This window comes from Rutilus rutilus (genome assembly GCF_951802725.1).
Source record: "Rutilus rutilus genome assembly, chromosome: 24".
Lineage (NCBI taxonomy): Eukaryota > Metazoa > Chordata > Actinopteri > Cypriniformes > Leuciscidae > Rutilus > Rutilus rutilus.
This window is the reverse complement of record NC_140228.1, coordinates 17,305,875-17,327,448: the sequence shown is the minus strand read 5'-3', so window position 1 is coordinate 17,327,448 and position 21,574 is coordinate 17,305,875. Positions and strand designations below refer to the sequence as shown.

General features: G+C 37.6%; 1 protein-coding gene across 2 annotated transcripts in view; it reads left to right on the top strand.

Moving 5' to 3' along the window:
• trpa1b (transient receptor potential cation channel, subfamily A, member 1b) overlaps window positions 1-18,933 on the top strand; it is a 41,960-nt gene extending 23,027 nt beyond the window's left edge. The window contains exons 8-27 of one of the 2 annotated variants that reach the window (XM_084399251.1): window positions 182-230; window positions 456-555; window positions 651-751; window positions 925-1,094; window positions 1,322-1,486; window positions 2,001-2,115; window positions 2,766-2,932; window positions 7,639-7,723; window positions 7,812-7,871; window positions 7,983-8,081; window positions 8,303-8,373; window positions 10,587-10,740; window positions 13,068-13,157; window positions 13,478-13,647; window positions 14,434-14,563; window positions 14,671-14,853; window positions 14,958-15,026; window positions 16,209-16,304; window positions 16,445-16,563; window positions 17,739-18,933. In XM_084399251.1, the coding sequence (XP_084255377.1) occupies window positions 182-230; window positions 456-555; window positions 651-751; window positions 925-1,094; window positions 1,322-1,486; window positions 2,001-2,115; window positions 2,766-2,932; window positions 7,639-7,723; window positions 7,812-7,871; window positions 7,983-8,081; window positions 8,303-8,373; window positions 10,587-10,740; window positions 13,068-13,157; window positions 13,478-13,647; window positions 14,434-14,563; window positions 14,671-14,853; window positions 14,958-15,026; window positions 16,209-16,304; window positions 16,445-16,563; window positions 17,739-17,931 (2,386 nt within the window). In that variant the 3' untranslated portion in view covers window positions 17,932-18,933. Of the gene's footprint in view, window positions 1-181; window positions 231-455; window positions 556-650; window positions 752-924; window positions 1,095-1,321; window positions 1,487-2,000; window positions 2,116-2,765; window positions 2,933-7,599; window positions 7,724-7,811; window positions 7,872-7,982; window positions 8,082-8,302; window positions 8,374-10,586; window positions 10,741-13,067; window positions 13,158-13,477; window positions 13,648-14,433; window positions 14,564-14,670; window positions 14,854-14,957; window positions 15,027-16,208; window positions 16,305-16,444; window positions 16,564-17,738 lie in introns of both variants that reach the window. The other variant, XM_084399250.1, reaches the window with a different exon arrangement.
• The last annotated feature ends 2,641 nt before the right edge of the window (window positions 18,934-21,574 follow it).

Sequence of the window (21,574 nt, the reverse complement as noted above, 5' to 3'; positions counted from 1 at the left end):
ACTTGTTTGTCTCAATAAAAATGTTAAAAGTAATTCTACTTACTTCTATCTTTTAAAGCACTTTTTGCTATGACCAAACAATGGTGATGCCATTAGGGTGCTTGTCCTATTGCAATTTGCAGCTGTATTTGTTTAATTCCCAATGCTTTAATGATTAACAATGACTTTCTTTTCCTAATAGAGCCACGTTGTTTGATCACGTCGAGTTGGCTGAATATCTTATTTCAAAGGTAAATGTTTGAATGGCTGCTTTGTGAGAATGTGAGTGGCTGAAACATCCAAACTCACACTTTTATTCTGCTGAATGTGCATTTTGTGAACCAGCAAACTGAGTTGCTTGGATTGATCTTTTGACAGGACTAATATTAACCACACAATATCTCATTATCTTATCGTATATGTCCTTTAATAACGCGGTAATTCACTGTTATTTGGATCTCATTTGTCTTGGAAAGGGAGCAGGTATTGACTGCATTGACTGTAAAGGACTGTCTCCACTGCTGATGGCCTCCAACTGCAGTGCTTGGAAAACTGTTGCGTTTTTACTGTCAATTGGTAAAGCATTTCCATGAATTTTCAACACATTTGATCTCCAATATCATTTGCATGCACGTTTCTGCATATTTAACATTTTGTCCTATTGAAAATAGGTGCCAATTACAAAGTCAAAGACAAAGCAGGTCGCAACTTCCTCCACCTTGTCATTCTTCAACCGAAAGGGCTGAAAAATCTTCCTGAGACAGTCTTACAGGTGTGAAAATCTTCCTAAACGTCAAGTTCAGTTTGTCAAATGCAGAACATTTTCATTTTGAAAGAAAGCCTGAAGAGTCCAAGTGACCCTGTGTTATGGATTATTACATAAAGCATTGTTTTGAACATGCGTATGTTCTGTATATAGTTATAAGAACCCATTCCCTCCTCCAGTGTAATGCTGTGAAGGAGATGTTGTCTGATGAGGATGTTGAAGGCTGCACTCCTCTGCACTACGCCTGCAAACTTGGCATTCACGATTCGGTCAAAAATATGCTGGGTCTCAATATCTTCTTGGGTCAAAAGTCACGGGAGAAGAAATCAGCGCTTCACTTCGCTGCAGAGTGAGAACGTTTGTAATGCAGTCAGAGCTATATCAAAGCCATATCTTTGTGCTTATTTTCTTAAAAGTAATAAGTTTTGACCTACAATAACATATCGGTCCTGACCATTTATGAGAATTTTGCTGGAATTTATACAAATGAATGCAGTATAACTCCAAACTTTCTCATTTCACATGCTCCCAAACCTGTTAATATATATTTTATTTTTTTTCTCCAATATCTGTCAGATATGGGCGTTTAAACACATGCCACAGACTGCTGGAGAACGTCATGGACTCCAAAATGCTGAATGATTGGGACGATAAGGGTCTGACGTCCCTTCATCTTGCTTCAAGGGCAGGACACACACAAGTAGTGGAGCTGCTGCTCCGGAGGGGAGCGCTGTTTCAAAGGTACACCATACTTTTTTGGGGGGAAAGCAAAACATCTACATTTTTCACAATCATCACAAGCAGTACTTCATTACTCGAATAACTACCAGGCAGTGCTATTTTAATCATTGAGATACTACACTGTAAAAAGTGGTAACCTGGAATTGTTACCTTGAAGAGCTGATTTTTAATCCATGTATTTTGTTGGTATAAATTAATATTGGTTGATTCGGCAACATTAAATAAAAAAAAATTCTGACTGGAATAAAACAAGTTAATTTAAATGTTATCAGTTTTAGGTTACCAATTTTTTATTTTATTTTTTTTAAAATTTATTTTTTATTAGTTAATCTTGGAAATGTTTTATGTTTTAGATATCGATAGTAACCCTGCTACCAGGTCACGATTGGCTGAAAATATCAAAAGCTAAAATTCTATTTTTTTGTTAGGTTAGCGCCAGCTTCACAAAATGCTTGGTTAGGTTGTGAGTTCATTCAGCTGGACGTTCTGTCATAAGGTCTGTTGTAATCTCTAGTGATTACAAAGGCTGGTCCTGTTTACATCATGCTGCGGCTGAGGGATACACACAGACAATGAAAATCCTCCTCGCAGCCAATGTCAAACTACTGGACAAAACAAATGAAGATGGGGTAAGCAGCATAACAACCCCTAACACCTGTGGAGCACAGTCAGTTTGAAGAATACAATTACCAAACCATAGGAAACTGAGCTTTGAAGATCCAAAGAATAAAGCATAATACTCTCTTTAAATTTCACATTTGTCATAACAAAAAAAAAACATGTATGTGTGTTTAGGTTAAAATTTTTTATATCTTTATTCAGCAAAGATGCATTAATGAAACATTTACAATTTTACAATGTTGATTTTTTTATTCATCAAAGAATATTCATTTTTAATATTAATAGTAATAATATTAATTAAGCAGCAAAACTGCTTTCAACATTGGTATTAATAAGAAATGTTTCTTGAGCAGCAAATCAGAATGATTTCTGAAGGATCATGTGACACTGAAGACTGGAGTAATGATGCTGAAAATACAGCGTTGCCATCCCAAGAATAAATTATATTTTAGAAAACAACATTTATTTTAAATTGTAATAATATTTCATAATATTACTGTTCTATTGTATGTTGTCAAATAAGTGCATACTTGTTTATTTTTTCAAAAAGTATTTTATTTTTTACTTTTACTATACTGTATTTATTGATGAAAGCAGTTGTCATTTATGATAAGTTTGAACAACACTGCTTTTTAACCAAACATGTATGTTTTAATAGAACACAGCCCTTCACATTGCTGCAAAAGCGGGACATGTAGGTGCTGTTTTGCTGTTATTGGAAAGAGGAGCTGAAATCACTCTCAACAATGCTGACAACTCTTTTATGCATGAAGCTGTGCGAAATGAGAAAAAAGATGTAGTGAATGCCACCATCGAAAGTGAGAGGTAAGGAGACATCCACATTCAAGATGGTTAAGTTAATAGCCTTGCATTGCTTTGACACCCCACAGCTAATACCTGTAGTAAAAAGAAAAAAAAAGGATTGGAGGACAGTATTCATTTCAATATAAAAAGCAACTTTGATTGCATATTAATAATAATGTATGAATTAATATTGTAACATTGTTGCAGTGTTCATTTTGAACATTCTGATTGTTCCCTTTCAGTCAGTCAGGTTCTATGTACATAGCAACTGAACGACAAATTGGGGATCGCTTTAAGAGACCAATCTACTTTGAGTGTAAGCTAAACAAGCCAATGCACATTGGCATGCGATAATTGCATCAGCTGCTCTGCCTCGCAGCGTGAGCATATAATGAGCAGCAGGTGCGTCGCATCTTTGCTTTTCTCTTCGGAGCAGAGCGGTTCTACTGTTCCTGCTCTGATATTTGTGAGTGTTTAACTTCAAAAAGAAAATGAGTCTGCTTCTTCTGGAGGACTCCTCTGCAAACTTGTGTTGGTGTTACAGCACGGTGTTGCAGTGGAACATGTCAATCGCTGCATCGGAGGGTGAGCTAATGTCCTCCGGGGATGAAGATTAAGCTGTGCTGCCTCCTTCGGGTGTGGCACCGTCGCCCGAGCCCAGGCCTCTGTGAGCGTCGGACTCTAGTGGAACCCAACACCGTGTCCCGAACCCTCGCTGCTTGACGATTGGTATTTCGGGGTGGCCCTTGCTGGTTCTCAGCGCCCTGCCCCAGTGCCTTTCGTTACGAAGGTCACCAGATTGTGGACGGCACCTTTTTCTGCCAGAAACTGGTCTGCTGCCCTTTCCTCCTTTTCTATCCTCGATGGCGGAGCGGCTAAAGGGTACGTTGAGCTCCCCCCAGTGGAGCGGTCTGTGGCGATGCAATTGTGTCCCAAGACTGCTACCTCCTGGTGGGGTAATCCACGTCTCCCCTGCCGGGCATGTAAGTTCTTGTCCTCTCTGGCGGGCAAGACTTAGACAGCGTGCCGAGAAACCACTTCTGACGAAAGTCACTGCATCAAATCTGGTCCTTCAGCCTGGATCAGGCGGTAAACCTCGGGATAAACAGAGAGACTAATATTAGCGGAGACGCCATTCTTCTTATGATGTAACGAGTACATCAAGATTTATGGGAAGTGTTCCCGGTTCCGGCTGACTTAATCTATGCAGCCTAACATTGAATTATAAAAGTCTATAATGTGTTATGTGTATGCTAGCTCAAAGAGATGTGTTTTTAGTCTAGCTTTGAACTGACAGAGTGTGTCTGCTTCCCGGACAATGTTAGGAAGACTGTTCCAAAGTTTTGGTGCTAAATAGGAAAAGGATCAACCGCCAGCAGTTGATTTTGATATTCTAGGTATTATCAACTGGCCGGAATTTTGAGATCGCAATAGACGTGAAGGACTATAATGCGTTAAGAGCTCGCTCAAGTACTGCGGAGCTAAACCATTTACTGCTTTGTAAGTAATCAGCAATATTTTAAAATGTATACGATGGAGCCAGTGCAGTGCAGTGCAGTGTTGCAGATAGGGAGCCAGTGCAGTGTTGACAGAACTGGGCTAATAATGGTCATACTTCCTGGTTCTGGTAAGAACTCTAGAGCTGCGTTTTGGACCAGCTGTAATTTGTTTATTAAGTGTGCAGAGCAACCACCCAAAATAGCATTACAATAATCTAGCCTTGATGTCATGAACGCATGGACTAATTGTTCTGCATTTGTCAAAGAGAGCATATGACGTAATTTAGATATATTTTTAAGATGGAAAAATGCGGTTTTACAGATACTAGACACGTGACTTTCAAATGAAAGATTGGTATCAAAGAGCACACCCAGGTGCCTAACCGACGACAAAGACTTGACAGAGCAGCCATCAAGTGTTAGACAGTATTCTAGATTATTATGTGAGGAAGTTTTTTGTCCAATAATTAGAATCTCTGTTTTTTCAGAATTAAGTAGTAGGAAATTACTAGTCATCCAATTGTTTATATCACCTATACATTCCTTTAATTTAGTGAATCGGTAAGTTTCGTCAGGGCGTGAAGAAATATAGAGCTGAGTATCATCGGCATAACAGTGAAAACTAATTCCATGCTTCCTAATGATATCTCCCAAGGGTAGCATGTACAGAGTAAAAAGCAACGGTCCTAGTACTGAGCCTTGTGGTACGCCATACTGAACTTGTGATCAATAAGACATCTCTTCATTTACTGCTACAAACTGATAACGGTCAGATAAGTATGATTTAAACCATGTTAATGCAATTCCACTAATGCCAACATAATTTTCGAGTCTATTTAAAAGAATGCTGTGGTCAATAGTATCAAATGCAGCACTAAGATCGAGTAACACTAATAGAGAGATACAACCACGATCGGATGATAAGAGCAAATAATTTGTAACTCTAATTAGAGCAGTCTCAGTCCTATGGTACGGTCTAAATCCTGACTGAAAATCCTCACAGATATAATTTATTTCTAAAAAGGAACATAGTTGTGAGGATATCGCCTTTTCTAGTATCTTTGACAGAAAAGGTAGATTAGAGATAGAAAAGGTAATTCTGTACGATCGAGTTGCGTTTTTTTAACAAGCGGTAACCAGCTTAAAAGTTTTTGGTAACACTTTACAATAAGGTTCCATTGGTTAACATTAGTTAATGCATTAGTTAACCATGAACAACACCTCTGTTCAGCATTAGTTAATATTTGTTAACGTTAACTCACACATGTACTAATGCATCAATTCACGTTAACAGCACAGTTAGTTAACATTAGTTAATGCATTAGTTAACATGAACTAACCATGGAACTAACCATGAACAATGCCTGTAAATAGCTTTACTGTTTTGTAAGGTTAACTTACTGTACATATTTACATTAGTTTACGTAGCAGGGTATATCATATATGATTACGACAATGAGTAGGTCCTGACACATGTTGTTTAACTCCAATAGAGTTAAGAATGTCTTTAAATGCCAATCCCAATGCATCTTTTTCGTTATCTACATGTATATTAAAATCACCAACAATTATGACTTTATCTGCAACCAGTACTAACTCTGATAGAAAGTCAGCAAATTCTTTGATAAAGTCTGTATGGTGCCCTGGTGGTCTGTATACAGTAGCCAGCACAAATCTCAAACATGATTTATCATTTACACTATATATTGTTATATTAAGCACCAACACTTCAAAAGAATTATATTTGAAACTAGACTAACTTAGTAATTCTAAAAATATTACTATAAATTACAGCAACACCTCCCCCTTTGCCTTTCAGACGAGGTTCATGTTTATAACAGTAATCTTGCAGGGTGGTCTCATTTAAAGTAATGTAATCGTTTGGTTTTAGCCAGGTTTCTGTCAAACACAGCACATCTAGACTATAGTCTGTAATCATATCATTAACAATAAGTGCTTTTGAAGTAAGGGATCTAATATTCAGCAACCCAAGCTTTATCATTTGCTCATTTGTATTATATCTGTTTTTTATTTGTTGAACATCAATTAAATTTTTACCCTTAAATGGGTTTGGAAGTTTTTTGTATGTTCTAATTCGGGGAACAGACACAGTCTCTATATGATGATATCTACGTGAAAGAGGCTCTATGTGATGGGATTTATCTGACCTTGGTGAAGTGAGACAGCTAGCAGATGGTCGGTTTAGCCAGTCTGTCTGCTTCCTGACCTGAGCCCCAGATTGTCATGTTTGAGCTCTAAGACTATGTGCTAGCCCGTGTCTTTTCCTTGACAAAGTCCGCTTTGTCGTCTCTGCTGGTGTTCTTTCCCCCCTAGAACTAGGCTGGAACCACCCTAGAGACTTCCATATGTTGAACTATCCTGCTTGGCTAGTCCATATGTGTAACTCCCACATTTCACCTCCCTACAGGCAGGATGTGGTTTCTGCAGCGTTCTCTTTCTCTAGAAGGTCACGCTTTCCCAGCGTTATCCAATAGTCACACTTGTGGAACAGCAGTGACTGACCTCTGCTTGAGCCCTGATTTCCCGCTCCAACAGTTGGGGGCGGAGCAGGAGACTCGAGCAGAGTGCTGGAAGGGCCAGTGACAGTGGCGTGTTGGTAGATATCCCCAATTCGTTGGTCAGTTCCTACGTCCGTAGAACGTGACCGACTGAAAGGGAACTTATGTAACCCTCGTTCCCTGAAGGAGGGAATGGAGACGTATTTCCATTCGCCACGGTTACTGTACCTCCGCTGTACGGCAGTTACTGAACTCAGCTTCTCAGCAGAAAAACAAAGATGCGACACACCTTCTGCTCATTATATGCTCGCGCTGCAAGAAAGAGCAGCTGATGCAATTATCGCATTCCAATGTGCATTGGCTCGTTTCGTTTACACCCGAAGTAGATTCGTCGGTCAATTCCATCGTACTTAACCGTTCCCTCCTTCAGGGAACGAGGGTTACATACGCAACCGAGACGTTATCTGCTTTCCTTAAATGAACCTCTAGGCTAATTAAAATAATTTAATCTCAAATCAGCATTTCAATCAAACTGTCCATGTATTTATTTGGTAATTAACCATCATGTAAAAAGGGCACTTTTTTCAAAAATGAGACAACAATAAACACTTTCTCAAAACACTTTCTTAAAAAAGATTTTTTAAAACCTATATAATTTTTCTCCTCTCAGTTTGCCAACAGTTGACAAAGACATATTAATTCACTGCAGGTGTGCTGAGGCATTAACGTCATTTAAGGCTAAATCCCGCTGTGTCGTGATGGACATCATAGAGTTCCTCCCGGAGTCTTTCAAGGTATGTCTATTAACTTCACACCTTATGAAAATCTCTGAGATATTGTTGATAAATTCTTTGACATAAAACCCCTCTCTCTTCTGAACAGCACCTTCTGGACCGGTGTATTATTGAGTCTGATCACGACGCCAACAGTCCAGATTATCATGTAAGCTTTTCACAAATGTGCAAAAAGTTGCATTAGAACCATTACTAGTTCATTAATGCTATAAAAAGATCATTAATCATATAAAGTACAATTCGTTTATGATATTGGCAGATCAGATACGATTTTCAGTGGCTTCAAGCTCCTATACAGTTGAAGAAGTACGCTAAAGCAGACAAAACAATGAACTTCCAACCATTGGCAGCTATGAATGTAAGTCTCTTTAAATCATGTTACAATAAGTTACATTCCTTCAAGGCACTCATCCTTTCTAACGATGGAAAATTGTTTATTAAAGGAGAAAACATTAAATTAAAATATGAGCATTTTTTCTAGTGATGTCTGACTTTTGGACCCCATTGTGCTATACACATTATTTAATACAAACTTCTAATTAAGTTTGAGAATAAATCATAACTCTTGTACCTCACTAGGCAATGGTGCGTTATAACCGCCTGGAGCTCCTCACTCATCCCGTTAGCCAAAAATACCTGGAAATGAAGTGGTATGTTAAAGATGTACTGTAATTCTCTCAGAAAGTCCCTACAGGTCTTGTTGTAATGTTTTAATTCACTATATTCTATATTCACCCTATTTGGATGGTAATTGTTACTCATGGGGACGTAAGATAATTTCAATATTTACAGGGACTAGTCAGTGATTCTACTGCTTTTTGAATCCAGAATGTCAGTGTTTTTCTACAACCACCCACGTAAAATTACTTTTTTTTTTTTTTTTTATGGGGCTAGTGTTGTCTTAATCAGCAAGGCAGACAGTGCATGGCGATCCACATTGGACCAGTACCCACTCCACATACTGTGCAAGGCTCCCTCGAGGACCTTCCATGGGCAGGCATGTCCTCGGTCACTCGTTGAGGCCACTGTTGTAGAAAATGCATAGTGATTGGTCAGGATAGTGGGTCAGGCCTCCAGATCTAAGAAATCCCTCATGTGATCCTCGAGGGAGCTATATCTACAGTTGGTAGTCAACCAGAATGCCTATTACTCCCGCCTTTGTCGCCGTGGCAAAGCCTAAAAACGCTAAACTCGATGCAAACCTGTTTTAAATAGATAAAACTGTCCTGACACTTTATTTAAACCTTGAAATGTGCAATGGGGTTTTAAACTGAATTAAAATTTTCATGTTCTTTTAATTTTTTTTATTAGTTTTTATATCTAAAGTAATACTATTTAGTAGCCTAGTCTTTTTTCCCCCTTTTTTTTGTCTAGCCTAGTCATTTTTAGTCTTTTTCTGATTTGTTAAATGTATGAATCTGTTTTGAAATATGTTGTATTGGTATCACTGTCAGTCATCCCCATTATGTGAATGAGTGATTCACAAAACAATAATATATTCTAGTGAAATAAAGACGAGCTTCTTCAGGCCATTGTGACTTTCTGGTGCGATCGGCATACAAGCTGCCTTCAACAGCACCTTCAGAAGGTTTTATCGTCTGTGCAGCGCAACAGAGGTCTCACTAGAATGTAGCAAATTTATGTTGTAACTTGCCATTATTAATTAAAAAAAAAGCTTGACCTTAATAATAATTCTAATAATTCAAAACTGTCGCCCAACATCGGTTAACAGCATGTGTAATGTTATCCTCTTAATAAACGCCTACTAATTAAAATGACAGACAATGATTTATTAAAGAAAATTATGCCGATCATAACAACCTACTGTAGGCTATTTCATTCTTAATTTCACAAAGAATGCAAAAACACAAATGCTGCTGAGTCCGACTAACATCAGTTAGCAATTTAATTTTACGATCATTTAGTTTCATTTATTTCAGTGCTATGTTTCAGTTAAAAAATCTACAACAAATTAAAATAACACAAAGTTTAAGACACATAACCTATTGACATGCATAGCTTTCTAATTATAGAAAAACTGGGCTCACAGAGTAATGTTTACTTTGCTTAAATTCGATGCACATAATAAAAGCCTTTACATTTATTTTCATTTCTTAATTTGTACTGTAATTTCAGTACTGTGATTTATTAATTTGTTAAACTACAATGTTTCACTTGAATTGATCTGCTACAGCTCTCAATGAGCCCCAGCAGATTACGTAATAGAGAGAATAAACTGACACTTTTCAAAGTCTGTGATTGTAGCGCCACTTAGCGGTAAAAGGGACCAAATACACATCCCCAATTCCCGCAGCGGTAAAATTGGGGATGTGTATTTGCTGCCTTTTACCACTAAATGGCGCTACAATTATGGGTGACCCAAAATGCATGAATAAAGAGACTTTTAAGAAACACTACACTTTAACATTGACAACTCTGAACAATGAACAGAAAGAACTCAGGGCTTAAATACACACAGGGATAATCAACTGAACAAGAAACAGGTGTGTAACTTAATTAAAAACTATGGCAACAAACAAAGAACTCAAACAGGAACAGTGGAACCATGAAAACAGGATAAGACAATGAAACTGTTATACTAAACAAGACAAGATTGTGACAAGAAGTTGCTGCCGTGCAAATGTATTTTTTACAGACTTCCCCATGAGAAACAATTTCTGATATGCTAGTTTCTACAGTCACTTGTTTTTATGTGCTATACAAAATAGTCACTGCTTTTTCACTTTTGTGCATATGGTTAAAAATAGCAGCAGTAGAGTCTTAACATAACTTCAAACAAATAGACTGGTTTACATAAGCACACTTTTGAATCTTCAACTGATATTGTGTTTTATTCGGACAGGAAGGCATATGGAAGCAAGGTTCATTTGCTCAACCTGGCAGTCTACCTGCTTGGCTTGTTGCCCCTCACATACCTCATCCTCAATCTGAGACCGAGCCAGGACATTTCTGCCAATGGCACATCTGTCATCATGGTGCCCGTATCTTTTAGTGAGGTAGACAGCCTCTATTCAGAGCTCTCTAGCATCTTGTAGGGAAGAGATGAGCTCAAAGAGTTCTGTAATTTGTGCGACAAATGACAGCAGGAGATGGTTATCTGTGACAAGCAGAAAAGGGAAAGGTGAAAGAGATAGTTGAATTTAAATGACAATCAAATTGATTGTGAATTACTTTTCAAAGTCACACTGTCATAAATGCTAGGAGAGATTCAAAATAGTATAAAACCTTTACAGAATTGGTAATATAATGTGTATTTTAACAGCTGTCTTCTAAATGTGGTGCTACACAGTGTGAAAACACATGGGAGGGTCTGTGTTATGAGACAATTAAGAGGGCTCTTTCTATGAATAGAAAATTCCCATTACTTTTTACATCAAGTCAAAAAAGGCAGATATTTAGTGCAAGCCTTTTACAACAATTGACAAAAGCATTGCTAATGCACGTTGTAGTCTTTGACAAAAATGCGATTTTCTTAGGTTTTTGTTCAAAATGTTGCTTTCTTTATGAAACGTGCCCACATTCAAGTTTTGATAAAAAAAAGATGCATGAAGCTAGAATAAAATGTTTTTTGTTTGTTTAAAAGCAGAGGCTCTGTTCTTTCTGACAAATTAGATATTCATACAACAAAATATTCTGGGGGCCATGAAAGTTTTGTGAAAATAATCAAAATGGTGGCTGAAAAAAAAAAGAACACTGGCAAAACATTATTTCTTAAATGTTTGCTACTAGAAAATAATGATAATAAAATAACGAAAATTAAATTGCGAATAAAATACAAGTAGCAGTTGAGTGAAACAGTTGTTCAAAAAAAGTGTAGCTTCCCTATTTTCCGTACCTGCCGCACTTGGTTCTGTACTTGGATGGATGCCAACTTGCAGTCATTTGTAATATAGGGATGGGGTTTTGGGAGACTGTCTGTTGTTTTGCAGGAAGATCGAGTTATGACATTTTCATTAAAAAATTTGAGCTAAAAAAATTAAAAATAAAACGTCCATGAATAAATCATTCACAATAAAATCAATATGCATGTAGAAAAAAAGAGAGGCTGAATTGTAACATCATGCCAACTTTAAAATTAATTTAGGCACATCCTAGATTTTGATGATGGTAAAAATTGTCACATAAAACAAGGGGGAGGAATCAGACCACTTCAGAGATAATAAATGGGACAATTTGTAGAGCTCAATACAGTGACCGACCGTATGTGACTTTTTAGCACCACTTGAGCTAAATGTATGATGTTGTTTTCAGATTGCATTGATGATTTGATATATATATATTATCCAAATGCAAGCTTGTTATTTTCTTGACAAACAGTTTTGAAGATTTTAGTATTTTTCCAAATGAGCTGTATATATGCTCCTTATATAGAACATAGCTGCTCGGGGTCATATGCAAGACAATTTTCTCATTCATTCACCCTTATGTTGTTCCAACTTTCAAACCTGAACTGGAACTCACATACACAAAAAAAGGTGTTTTGTAAAATGTTCTTATGTTCCACAGAGGAAAGTATGTCCTACGACATAAGGTTTGGAACAACATAAACAATGTGGTGTGTAAACGATGACAGAATTTTAATTATGAAGTGCAAATAACCCACCTTGTTGGCAGATTCTATTTATATTATTTCTACCCACCATTGTCTGATTGAGCTTGTGGCGTGGAGAGTTAGGCAGATGTCGTTAACTTTTGATGCTACTGTCCCAAGTTCGAAATAGTATAAATTACATAATATTTATACTTGATGCAAAGAAAATACTGCTGTTTTCACTTAAAGTATCATCTAATGCTGCCTTTTAATTTTTTGGGTGACCTAGTCCTTTGAAAGGACTTTGGCGTTACTTAAAGTATGCCAATATTGTCATCATATACCTTATTTGTCAACAAATGGGGGTCAGAAGTTCTTGATGTCAATTTGACCTAATCTGTTATGCATTGACAAGCTAATTATCTAAGCCATCATTTACAATCACATGCATCTCCATTCTCACATTTGGAGTGTTATTATGAACTGAATGGCATCCATCAACGTCCCACTTATTCATCAGCTCCAAGGTTATTATCTCCATGAAATTAAGTATGTCTAATCTCGTACGCATATTACTATTTATCTTTTGAGAAATTGCGCAGAAAGCTCATGTTGGCATTAATATTATCTATTTTTGAGTGTGAGGAACATGCACACACCATAGCAGATATTTTTAATTCAGCATAATATGCTAGTTGGGTTATGAATAAAAAGTGATACACTTATTATGTTAATGTGATTAATTTGGTGATAATGCTGTAATGACACTCTCTCTCTTTTCCCTCCATCCAGCAAAAATGTTTAATCTCAGTCTGTATAATCATGGTGCTTGTCATGAATGTGTATTCCATTTGCAAAGAGCTGGTGCAGTTGGCTCAGCAGGTAATAATCATGTCATCACTTCCCATGATGCATCCACTATAAATTCCTCTCATACTACTACAGAGGCTCTCAGTAGAGGGCAATCAAACCGTTATTAATCATAAATGTCATGATGAACATTAAATACACATGCCTTTGCTGTGGGGATTCCCTTGCAGTGCTTTAAGCCTTCCAGCCAAGTTATTTACCTATAAAAACACAGCTCAGATTTTGCATGCATCGTTCTATGGTCTTTGCCACTGGCGAGAGTATTCAAATTGCACTATGTTTGGAACCTAAAGGTGATTTTCATTTAACCCCTTATGTCTTTCACATTGTAGCGAATAAATTACTTCACGGACTTCTCTAACCCTGCTGACTGGTGTGCAGCTATTAGCTCTTTAGTATTTGTCATTCCCATGTGCTTCAATGTAGAAAACACATGGCAATGGCAGGCTGGAGCTTACGCCATTTTGACTTCATGGATCGGCTTCCTGCTCTACTTCCAGAGGTAGATTTAATGGCCTGTAGGTTTCTTCAATTTTAATATGAACAATCACATTTTCTGCTTGCACAAATTTATCTAAAGGAAATTTACTGGGGATTCCAATTAGTTAATTTCTAATCAAATTAATTACAGTACATCACACACTCTAAAAAATGCTGGGTTGTTTTAACCCAATGTTGGGTCAAATATTGACTAACCCAACGTTGGGTTAAAAAATACAGTTTAAAAATGGACAAATTCCATTTTGGACAAAATCAAAAATGGACAAAAATGCAATAAAAAAATGGACAAATTGCATTGGTTACATTAAAAATGTAACCCAACGGCTGGGTTTGTCCATTTTTAAATTGCATTTTTAGTCCATATTTGACCCAATATTGGGTTAAAACAACCCAGCATTTTTTAGAGTGCATGCTGATTAATCGCATTAATCACAATGAATTGCATCGTATATACTGAAAGAAATGCACAATATACTGTATATTGAAACTAAAGAAAAAAGCTTAATGACCCCCAAACTATTGAATGATTGTGTATCTTTGCTATCATGTAACACTCACTTAAAGTTAATCCTTAGAAATGTTAATAATTGAATAAGAGTTAAACGTAATCTTCAGCAATTCTAAAAAGGAATATCCATTTTCGTTCTAAATGTTACAATGTTATGATAGCTAAATTTACTTTTAGCATATACTATGATTGATTTGAGTAGTTTATTTTATTTTCTACAAAATAGTCTAGAATGTATGTATAGAACATTGAAACTCTAATGCCGTTTTCACATTGCAGGTTTGAGCGAATTGGAATTTACGTGGTGATGTTTGGTGGGATCGTTAGGACCCTGGTGTGCATCATGGTTCTTTTTATCTTTCTTTTGCTGGCATTCGGATTGGCCTTCTACGCTTTGATGCTCCACCGGGTACGTCCAAAAAGAGACATCATATCAACTCAGCATGACAGACCCATCGAGTCTTGGCAAATTGGTGCAGTTTGATAATGATGTTTACTGTTTGCTGCTTTCAACAGCCTGAGTTCAGCTCCATCGGCCTTACACTTGCCCAGACATTTGTGATGACAGTGGGAGAGCTGAACTACCAGAGCACATTCCTGAACACTTATGAAGAAGGCCACATGGCGTTCCCTGGGGTCACCTATTCTGTGTTTGTGCTTTTTGTGCTTCTCATGCCTATTCTTCTCATGAACCTAATGGTAGGACACTCAACACTGGCACGCTGGAATTCAGCTATTGTTGTCAATGACAGTAGCAATTTTTCAGAATGTATTAGGCTTATTTGTCTAAATCATGTTTGCAGATTGGTTTGGCAGTAGGAGACATTGCAGAGGTACAGAGAAATGCAGAGTTGAAACGGATAGCCATGCAGGTGAGCAGACTGGATTCAATACCGCTTATACCTCTATATTGATGTATATTTTCAACAATATTTTGCTAAATTGTTTAGCAAAAGCCTAGTAAGATTTAAAGACATCATTAACTCACAATTGGAGATTTGCATCACTCTATCAACTTTGACAAGTACACTTCAAAGCTAACTTTTATGTCTGTTATATTTGAAGTGTTAACAGAGTGATCTCAGATACAGTATATATATTGTTTAAAAGTTTGGGGTTAGGAACTTTTTTTTTTAAATAAATTAATACTTTTATTCAGCAAGGATGCATTGAATTCAAGTGACACTGAACATTTATAATGTAACAAAATATTTCTATTTCAAAGAAATGCTGTTCTTTTCTCATCAAAGAATCCTAAAAAAAATCCCAGACAGCAACATAGTGGATTCCACACGTACTAGATGTGGGCCGGATCTGGGCCAACACTATGTTGCTGTCTGAGATGTATCATGGTCTCCAGAAAAATGTTAAGCTGCACAACTGTTTTCAACATTGATAATAATAAGAAATGTTTCTTGAACAGCAAATCAGCATATTAGAATGATTTCTGAACATTGTAAAAAAAGAAAAGTTGACTTAACTTAAAATTATAAGGCAACTTGCTGCACAGATTTTTGAGTTGACTCAACTAAAACATCTCTATAGTTGAGTTGACTCAACTATAACATCTCTAGTTGAGTAAACTCTATTAGTTGAGTCAACTCAAAAAATCTGTGCAGCAAGTTGCCTTATAATTTTAAGTTAAGTCAACTTTTCTTTTTTTACAGTGAAGGATCATGTGACACTGAAGACGGGAGTAATGATGCTGAAAATTCAGCTTTGCCGTCTCAGGAATAAATTGCATTTATAAATAAAAAAGTTAATATTTATTAGTATTATTAATAGTATTATTATATTATTAGTATTAAAATATTGTAATAAAAATATATTAATGACTCATCTTGTTCTCAGGGGCGTGTCCACATTTTTGTCCAATCAAATCTTCACTAGAATGAGAAACCATTTTTGTAAAATCAGGATTCAGAGCTGTAACGCAAAGTATCAACTATTTATCCCAACCTCAAACTTCCTGTTTCAAAAGGAAATATGTCAACACGGGAAAGAGAACACTTTTTAATAGAATGATATCCAGTACATAACATTAATCATTACAGATAGATCTTCATACTGTCCTTGAGGAGAAACTACCTTACTGGTTCCTGAAGCGAGTGGACAAATCATCTATCACCGTCTATCCCAATAATTGCAAGGTTTGTCTATCAACAAATGAGGTTCTTATTCTGGTCACACATGAACTTTTGATCAAATTCTGTAAACAACCATTTTTCAATTAATATATGACATTTGAGGGAATATTAACACTTTACAATGACAATGACTTGTTACACAGAAAATGCTGATACATGTCCTCATTGATGGTGAGATCCAAAACACAGTTCGCACCCGTCTGAACCTCTGCTCACGACAGGGAGGGGATCTAGAGAGAGAGCTGCACAAACAGAAGAACAGGTGATCTCTTTGTACCACCACTTCTGTTTTGGGAACACCAACCAGGGCAACATAAAGGGACTGATTGAACAATGTTGTGCTTGGCAAACTTTATAGGGAGATTCTCCATTTCTCTATTTATTGGGAGGGTTTATCAGACGTAATATGCAATATTGTGCCTATATAACTATCTATCAGGAAAAAAACTGTGCCTTTATGAGCACCTTAACTACCTTTAAAGGATGCATATTAGTACTTTAAGATGTACTAAAGGTACATTAAGTGTACCTTTTAAAATGTACTACCCTTTCCCTGTATTTTTAGGGTATTATGTAAGTTATTATTATTATTATTATTTAATTAACTCAATATTTGGGGTATATGCATTTAATTGTTTTAGTTAATAAATATCTTGTAGGAGAGCAGCCCCTAGTGTTCATCAGCTATAATGCACCACCAACCAGATATTCAAATTGCAATTTGGAGTTTGGTTCGCTACATCACATCACAAATTCAAATGCATTTTAATTTAAAGGTATTTCTCAATTCAGATGTGAATGGTGGATGACTCTGAGTCGCATACCTCACCTACCTCACTTTTAAGTCAGTTTCAGATAATGTGATTTATTATATATAATAATATAGTAATATTAATATTTAAAATATATTCTGTTTTAGTTTCACAACAAATACAAGCATTTAGATGCATCTGTGCAGATGTGGTGGCGTCACTTAACATTTGCTTTTTTATTTTCGTTTACTTAAAGGCATAGTTCTCCAAAAAAAGAAAAGAAAATTCTGCCGTTAATTACTCACCCTCATGTCGTTATAAACCCATAAGCTTTTGTTCATCTTCTGAATTCATCTTCATTTTCAGCCTAAATTAAATCTATTTATCATATAAAAGTGATCATGTCTCTTCAGAAGACTTGGATTAAACTGCTACAATTTCTTTATGAGAAGTGTCGGAGCTTTGAGTGACTTTCATTGGAGGCACAGAAATCTCTCAGATTGCATAACAAATATCTTCATTTGTGTTCCGAAGATGAACGAAGGTCTTGTAGATTTGGAATGACATAAGAGTGAGTAAATGATGACAGAATTTTCATTTTTGACTGAACTATCCCTTAAATTGAGTTTATCAGATGTACAATATGGAGTGGTATGAACTACATTTGACCTGCTCTTTCCTTCAGGTTGAAAGCGGTGTCCTGTACGCTGGAGAAACAGCATGACCTGCTCAAACTGATCATTCAGAAGATGGAAATCACTTCTGAGGCTGATGAATATGACGGCCCACTGAACCCTAGAGCTCTGAAACAGTCTTACTCCTCATCTCAAAAGTCAAAGTGGGTCCCACTGATGCAAGCTATCAGGGCAAAGAAATAATATTAGAGACAATGACGTCATAATGTAAACATAAGCCAAAAGCTCAGCCGTCATTACTCATATTGACTGTTTTGATGTTAGTTTTAGATTTTCCTCCCATCTGATTAAGTGTAAATGTGTAGTCATGGGATTATAATGTATTGGAAGGTTACACTGATGAATATATCATGAGTCAGTCTATTAAATACTCTTAAAGTTAGTACTGAACTCAGAACAGAAGTGTTTAAATGATATTTAATGCTTTAATGCATAATGAAGATCTCATTGCTCCAGTACTGAAGAATATGTGGTTTGAGAAAAACATTTGGAGTTAATGCACTGACAAGCTCCTAGTGCAAACTTAAAGACCTCAAACTCCGTGATGCATCACATATAGATTTATCACACCGATCGGTCCACATTTGTAGAAGAATTAGCATGTAAATTGCATCTGGCCTTGTGCCCGGACGCTGTCATAACACTGATTTCAAAGTAGTTCTGTTAAAGGAGGGCACAAGTGTGTAACCCTCATATATTGGATCTGTTTGAGCTCACTTTATAGTGTATCCACCACTATATCATGATGGTATTCCCATGAAAGCTGCATTACATAAAACCAACTTGTTGATCAGATTGTCAATGGTGATTTCACAGACTTAAGCAAAAGTCACTCATGTTGGGAGTAGATTAAGACATGCACCTGCATGACCAGAACACTGTAAAATCACTTTGTGATTTAGCATGCACATTGTGAGATGTAGTAAATTTGATGACAAGGATTACAATATCCAGATGGAATGGATTTGTTTTAGATTTGGTCACTTGAAGCAAACTGCCCGGCCAAAGAAAAAAGTCGCTGTTTGGATTTAAATAGGCAAATGCTTAAGAGTCTATGATTGGATCATTATTATTTTTTAAGCAGTGTGCCTTTACTGCTGTTGAGTACATTTGCTTGAAGCATGAAAAAACAAAATAGAAATTTTTGAAGAAAATAAATGAAATGCCACAATATGTGTTCAAGCCAACCAGAGTCTTTGTAGTCTTCATTTCTCTGACACTGAAGCCGTGCTTCAGATGTATTTAGACTTTCGAGACAAATGAGAGAAAAACAACTCATCTGTCATCTGGTCAGTGCTTCACAGCATTAGGGGTTTACAGAGCCCAGATACAACACTTCCTCCTCCAAAAGGGTAAGCAGAATTTCGCACACCCACCACTCAGATCTCAGCAAGACAGATATAAAAAGATTTCAGTGACAGAGCCTTCGTGTCTTTCCATGTCACAGATTTGATCAGCAGATTCATCGATCTTGAGGGCCTTAATGTGCAGTAACATCAAGACGTTTTGCAATGTTTGGCATTTTAAGATGTATTTTATTACCAGGTGATTCTAACAAAAGTCCCAGACACAGTGCATTGAAAAATATTTATTTTAGGAAATAAAAATAAGAAAATTAAAGTTAAAGTTTGTGTAAAAGCAAAAGCATTATGTGCATTAAAGTGCCCCTATTATGGTTTTTCGATTATTCTCTCTCATGCAGTTGTAAAGTTGAAAGTGCATGATAAATAAAGTTATTGTCTCCCAAAAGAAAGAATCGACTCTGAACCGCCTTTACGAGTCGTTTGTGTTTTGAATCTTACTGCTTCACGGTTCTATGTCACTGGAAAAACATTTGCATAATGCCCGCTTACTGTATGTTAGATTGTCCGTCCGGGTCATTTTACTGACGACTGCTTCTCAAATCTCACGGGAGCTCAACGCGGGATTCGCTTTATTTGTTTATTTGGACCAGCTTGCTCCTCAGAATCACAACCTATAAGTGAATAATCATTGATGGAAATACGTAGTTTTATGTTTTATATTGGGTAATGAATGATGCAGTTCCCACATGCACCGCAATAAATTAGATATACACATCGGTTTGCTGATGGACATACTCTTGTTAATGCTGATGGTGAGGAATTACAGTTGCAACATCTCATAATGCACCTCAAACTGAGAAGCATATCACTGAGAAACGTCCTGCTCAAGTCGTCCTTGCGATGGAGGTTCCAGTTAAATTACTAGTTCTTCCAATGTTTCATCATCAGACTCGCGCTCGGATTGATATGTTAAAATCGACGTCATCGTTACTGTCTTTACAGTGTGTACAATCTGTGCGCTTTAGGGAGCCTCCGGACGGAGCTGAAGATCACTTATGGTAATGGGCGCTTTATGCAGTAGACCAATCACAACAGACTGTGCTGTCTGGCCAATCAGAGCTGAGTAGCTCGCGGAAAGGAGTGGTTTAGAGAGAGTGATTCATCTATCGAGTCGTTTGAGAGTCATTGAAAAATGTGGTGATGTTCATTTTATATTATGAGAAAATTAAATGTATGCATTTTCTTTGATGCATGTAAACCTGTTGTAGGAGACCTCCAAAACAAAATTAGGAGTTTTTAAAATAGCATAATAGGGGCACTTTAAAATTAAGCATAAAAAAGGATTAAGCACCACACCCCCTATCCTCACCTCCCTGGCTCCTCCCACCATCATCACCACCCTGGTTCCTTCCACTGAGGCTTTGTCTTCCACCAGTCCCTCGTCCACCTCCTCGTCCGCCTTCATTCCACCAGATTTTTTTTTCCAGAAAATTCACATTACCGTAACTGTCACAGTTATGCTTAGTTTTAGTTTTGCCTATGTTCCTTTGTTCAAAACCCACTCACGGATTACAAGCCAGAGCCCACCGCAGACGGGGAGTTTATGCCCGCCAAGGACCCTGAGCCAGTAGCCTGGCTAACGTCAGACCTCGTCTCATTGAGACGTGGTCTGGGAACCACATGTTCATTTTCTCGTATTTGAGGCGTGGTTTACGAATGCCCAGAGCCGTTTATTGGGCGCTACGAATGTCTATCAAATGCGCCTGTACGTAGCTCATAGCCAATCGTTTTAATTATACCAGATGACGTATGTAGAGCAACAGAAACTTGACGAGGAAGAAGACGAAATAAACTTGCGCTCTAAACTACTTAGAACACTTTCTAAGGCTGCATCGAAAGGTAACTTCGCGTCTGATGCCATGTTGGATCCATAGATATAAACAAACTGCTTCGGTGTGTCGCATAGACGTCGTCATCGTCTTGCTGCTCCCTCCCCGTTCTGTGATTGGTTCCCTTTTTGAGGGGAAAATCTGGTCCATGGTGTCCAAGGCTGCCTAGCAGCGTGAATAAAATCGCGCAAGGCAGCATGGGGAAATCCAGGCTACTGAGCCAGACCCAATGCCTGCTAAAGAGCCTGTGCCTGCAGCCACTTCCGCTCCGGAGCCTGAGCCCAAAAATCTGTGCAGGTGTGTGAGCCGGCAACATCCATGACAGAGTGACAACAATGACGAATGCTTGATAGACTGGGAAATGGAGGTAATGCTTCCCATTACCTTTTCATTTGCTGATCCCGCCCAGCCTCTCTGTCCCACCTCCACTGCATGATTCAGCAAGTCCGTCAGCCCTGGCTCCACTTGTTCCCTTCAGCCCATTGACTTCTCCCGTAACACCATGCCGTTGTGTGGTTAAGCCTCAGGTCTTCTGGTCACCAGCTTCGTCCAAGCAAGTGGATACCCCGGCTCTGCCTCCAGCCACTGATCCTGTCACTCCACCTCAGTCCGTCGACCTGTCGGCTCCACCTT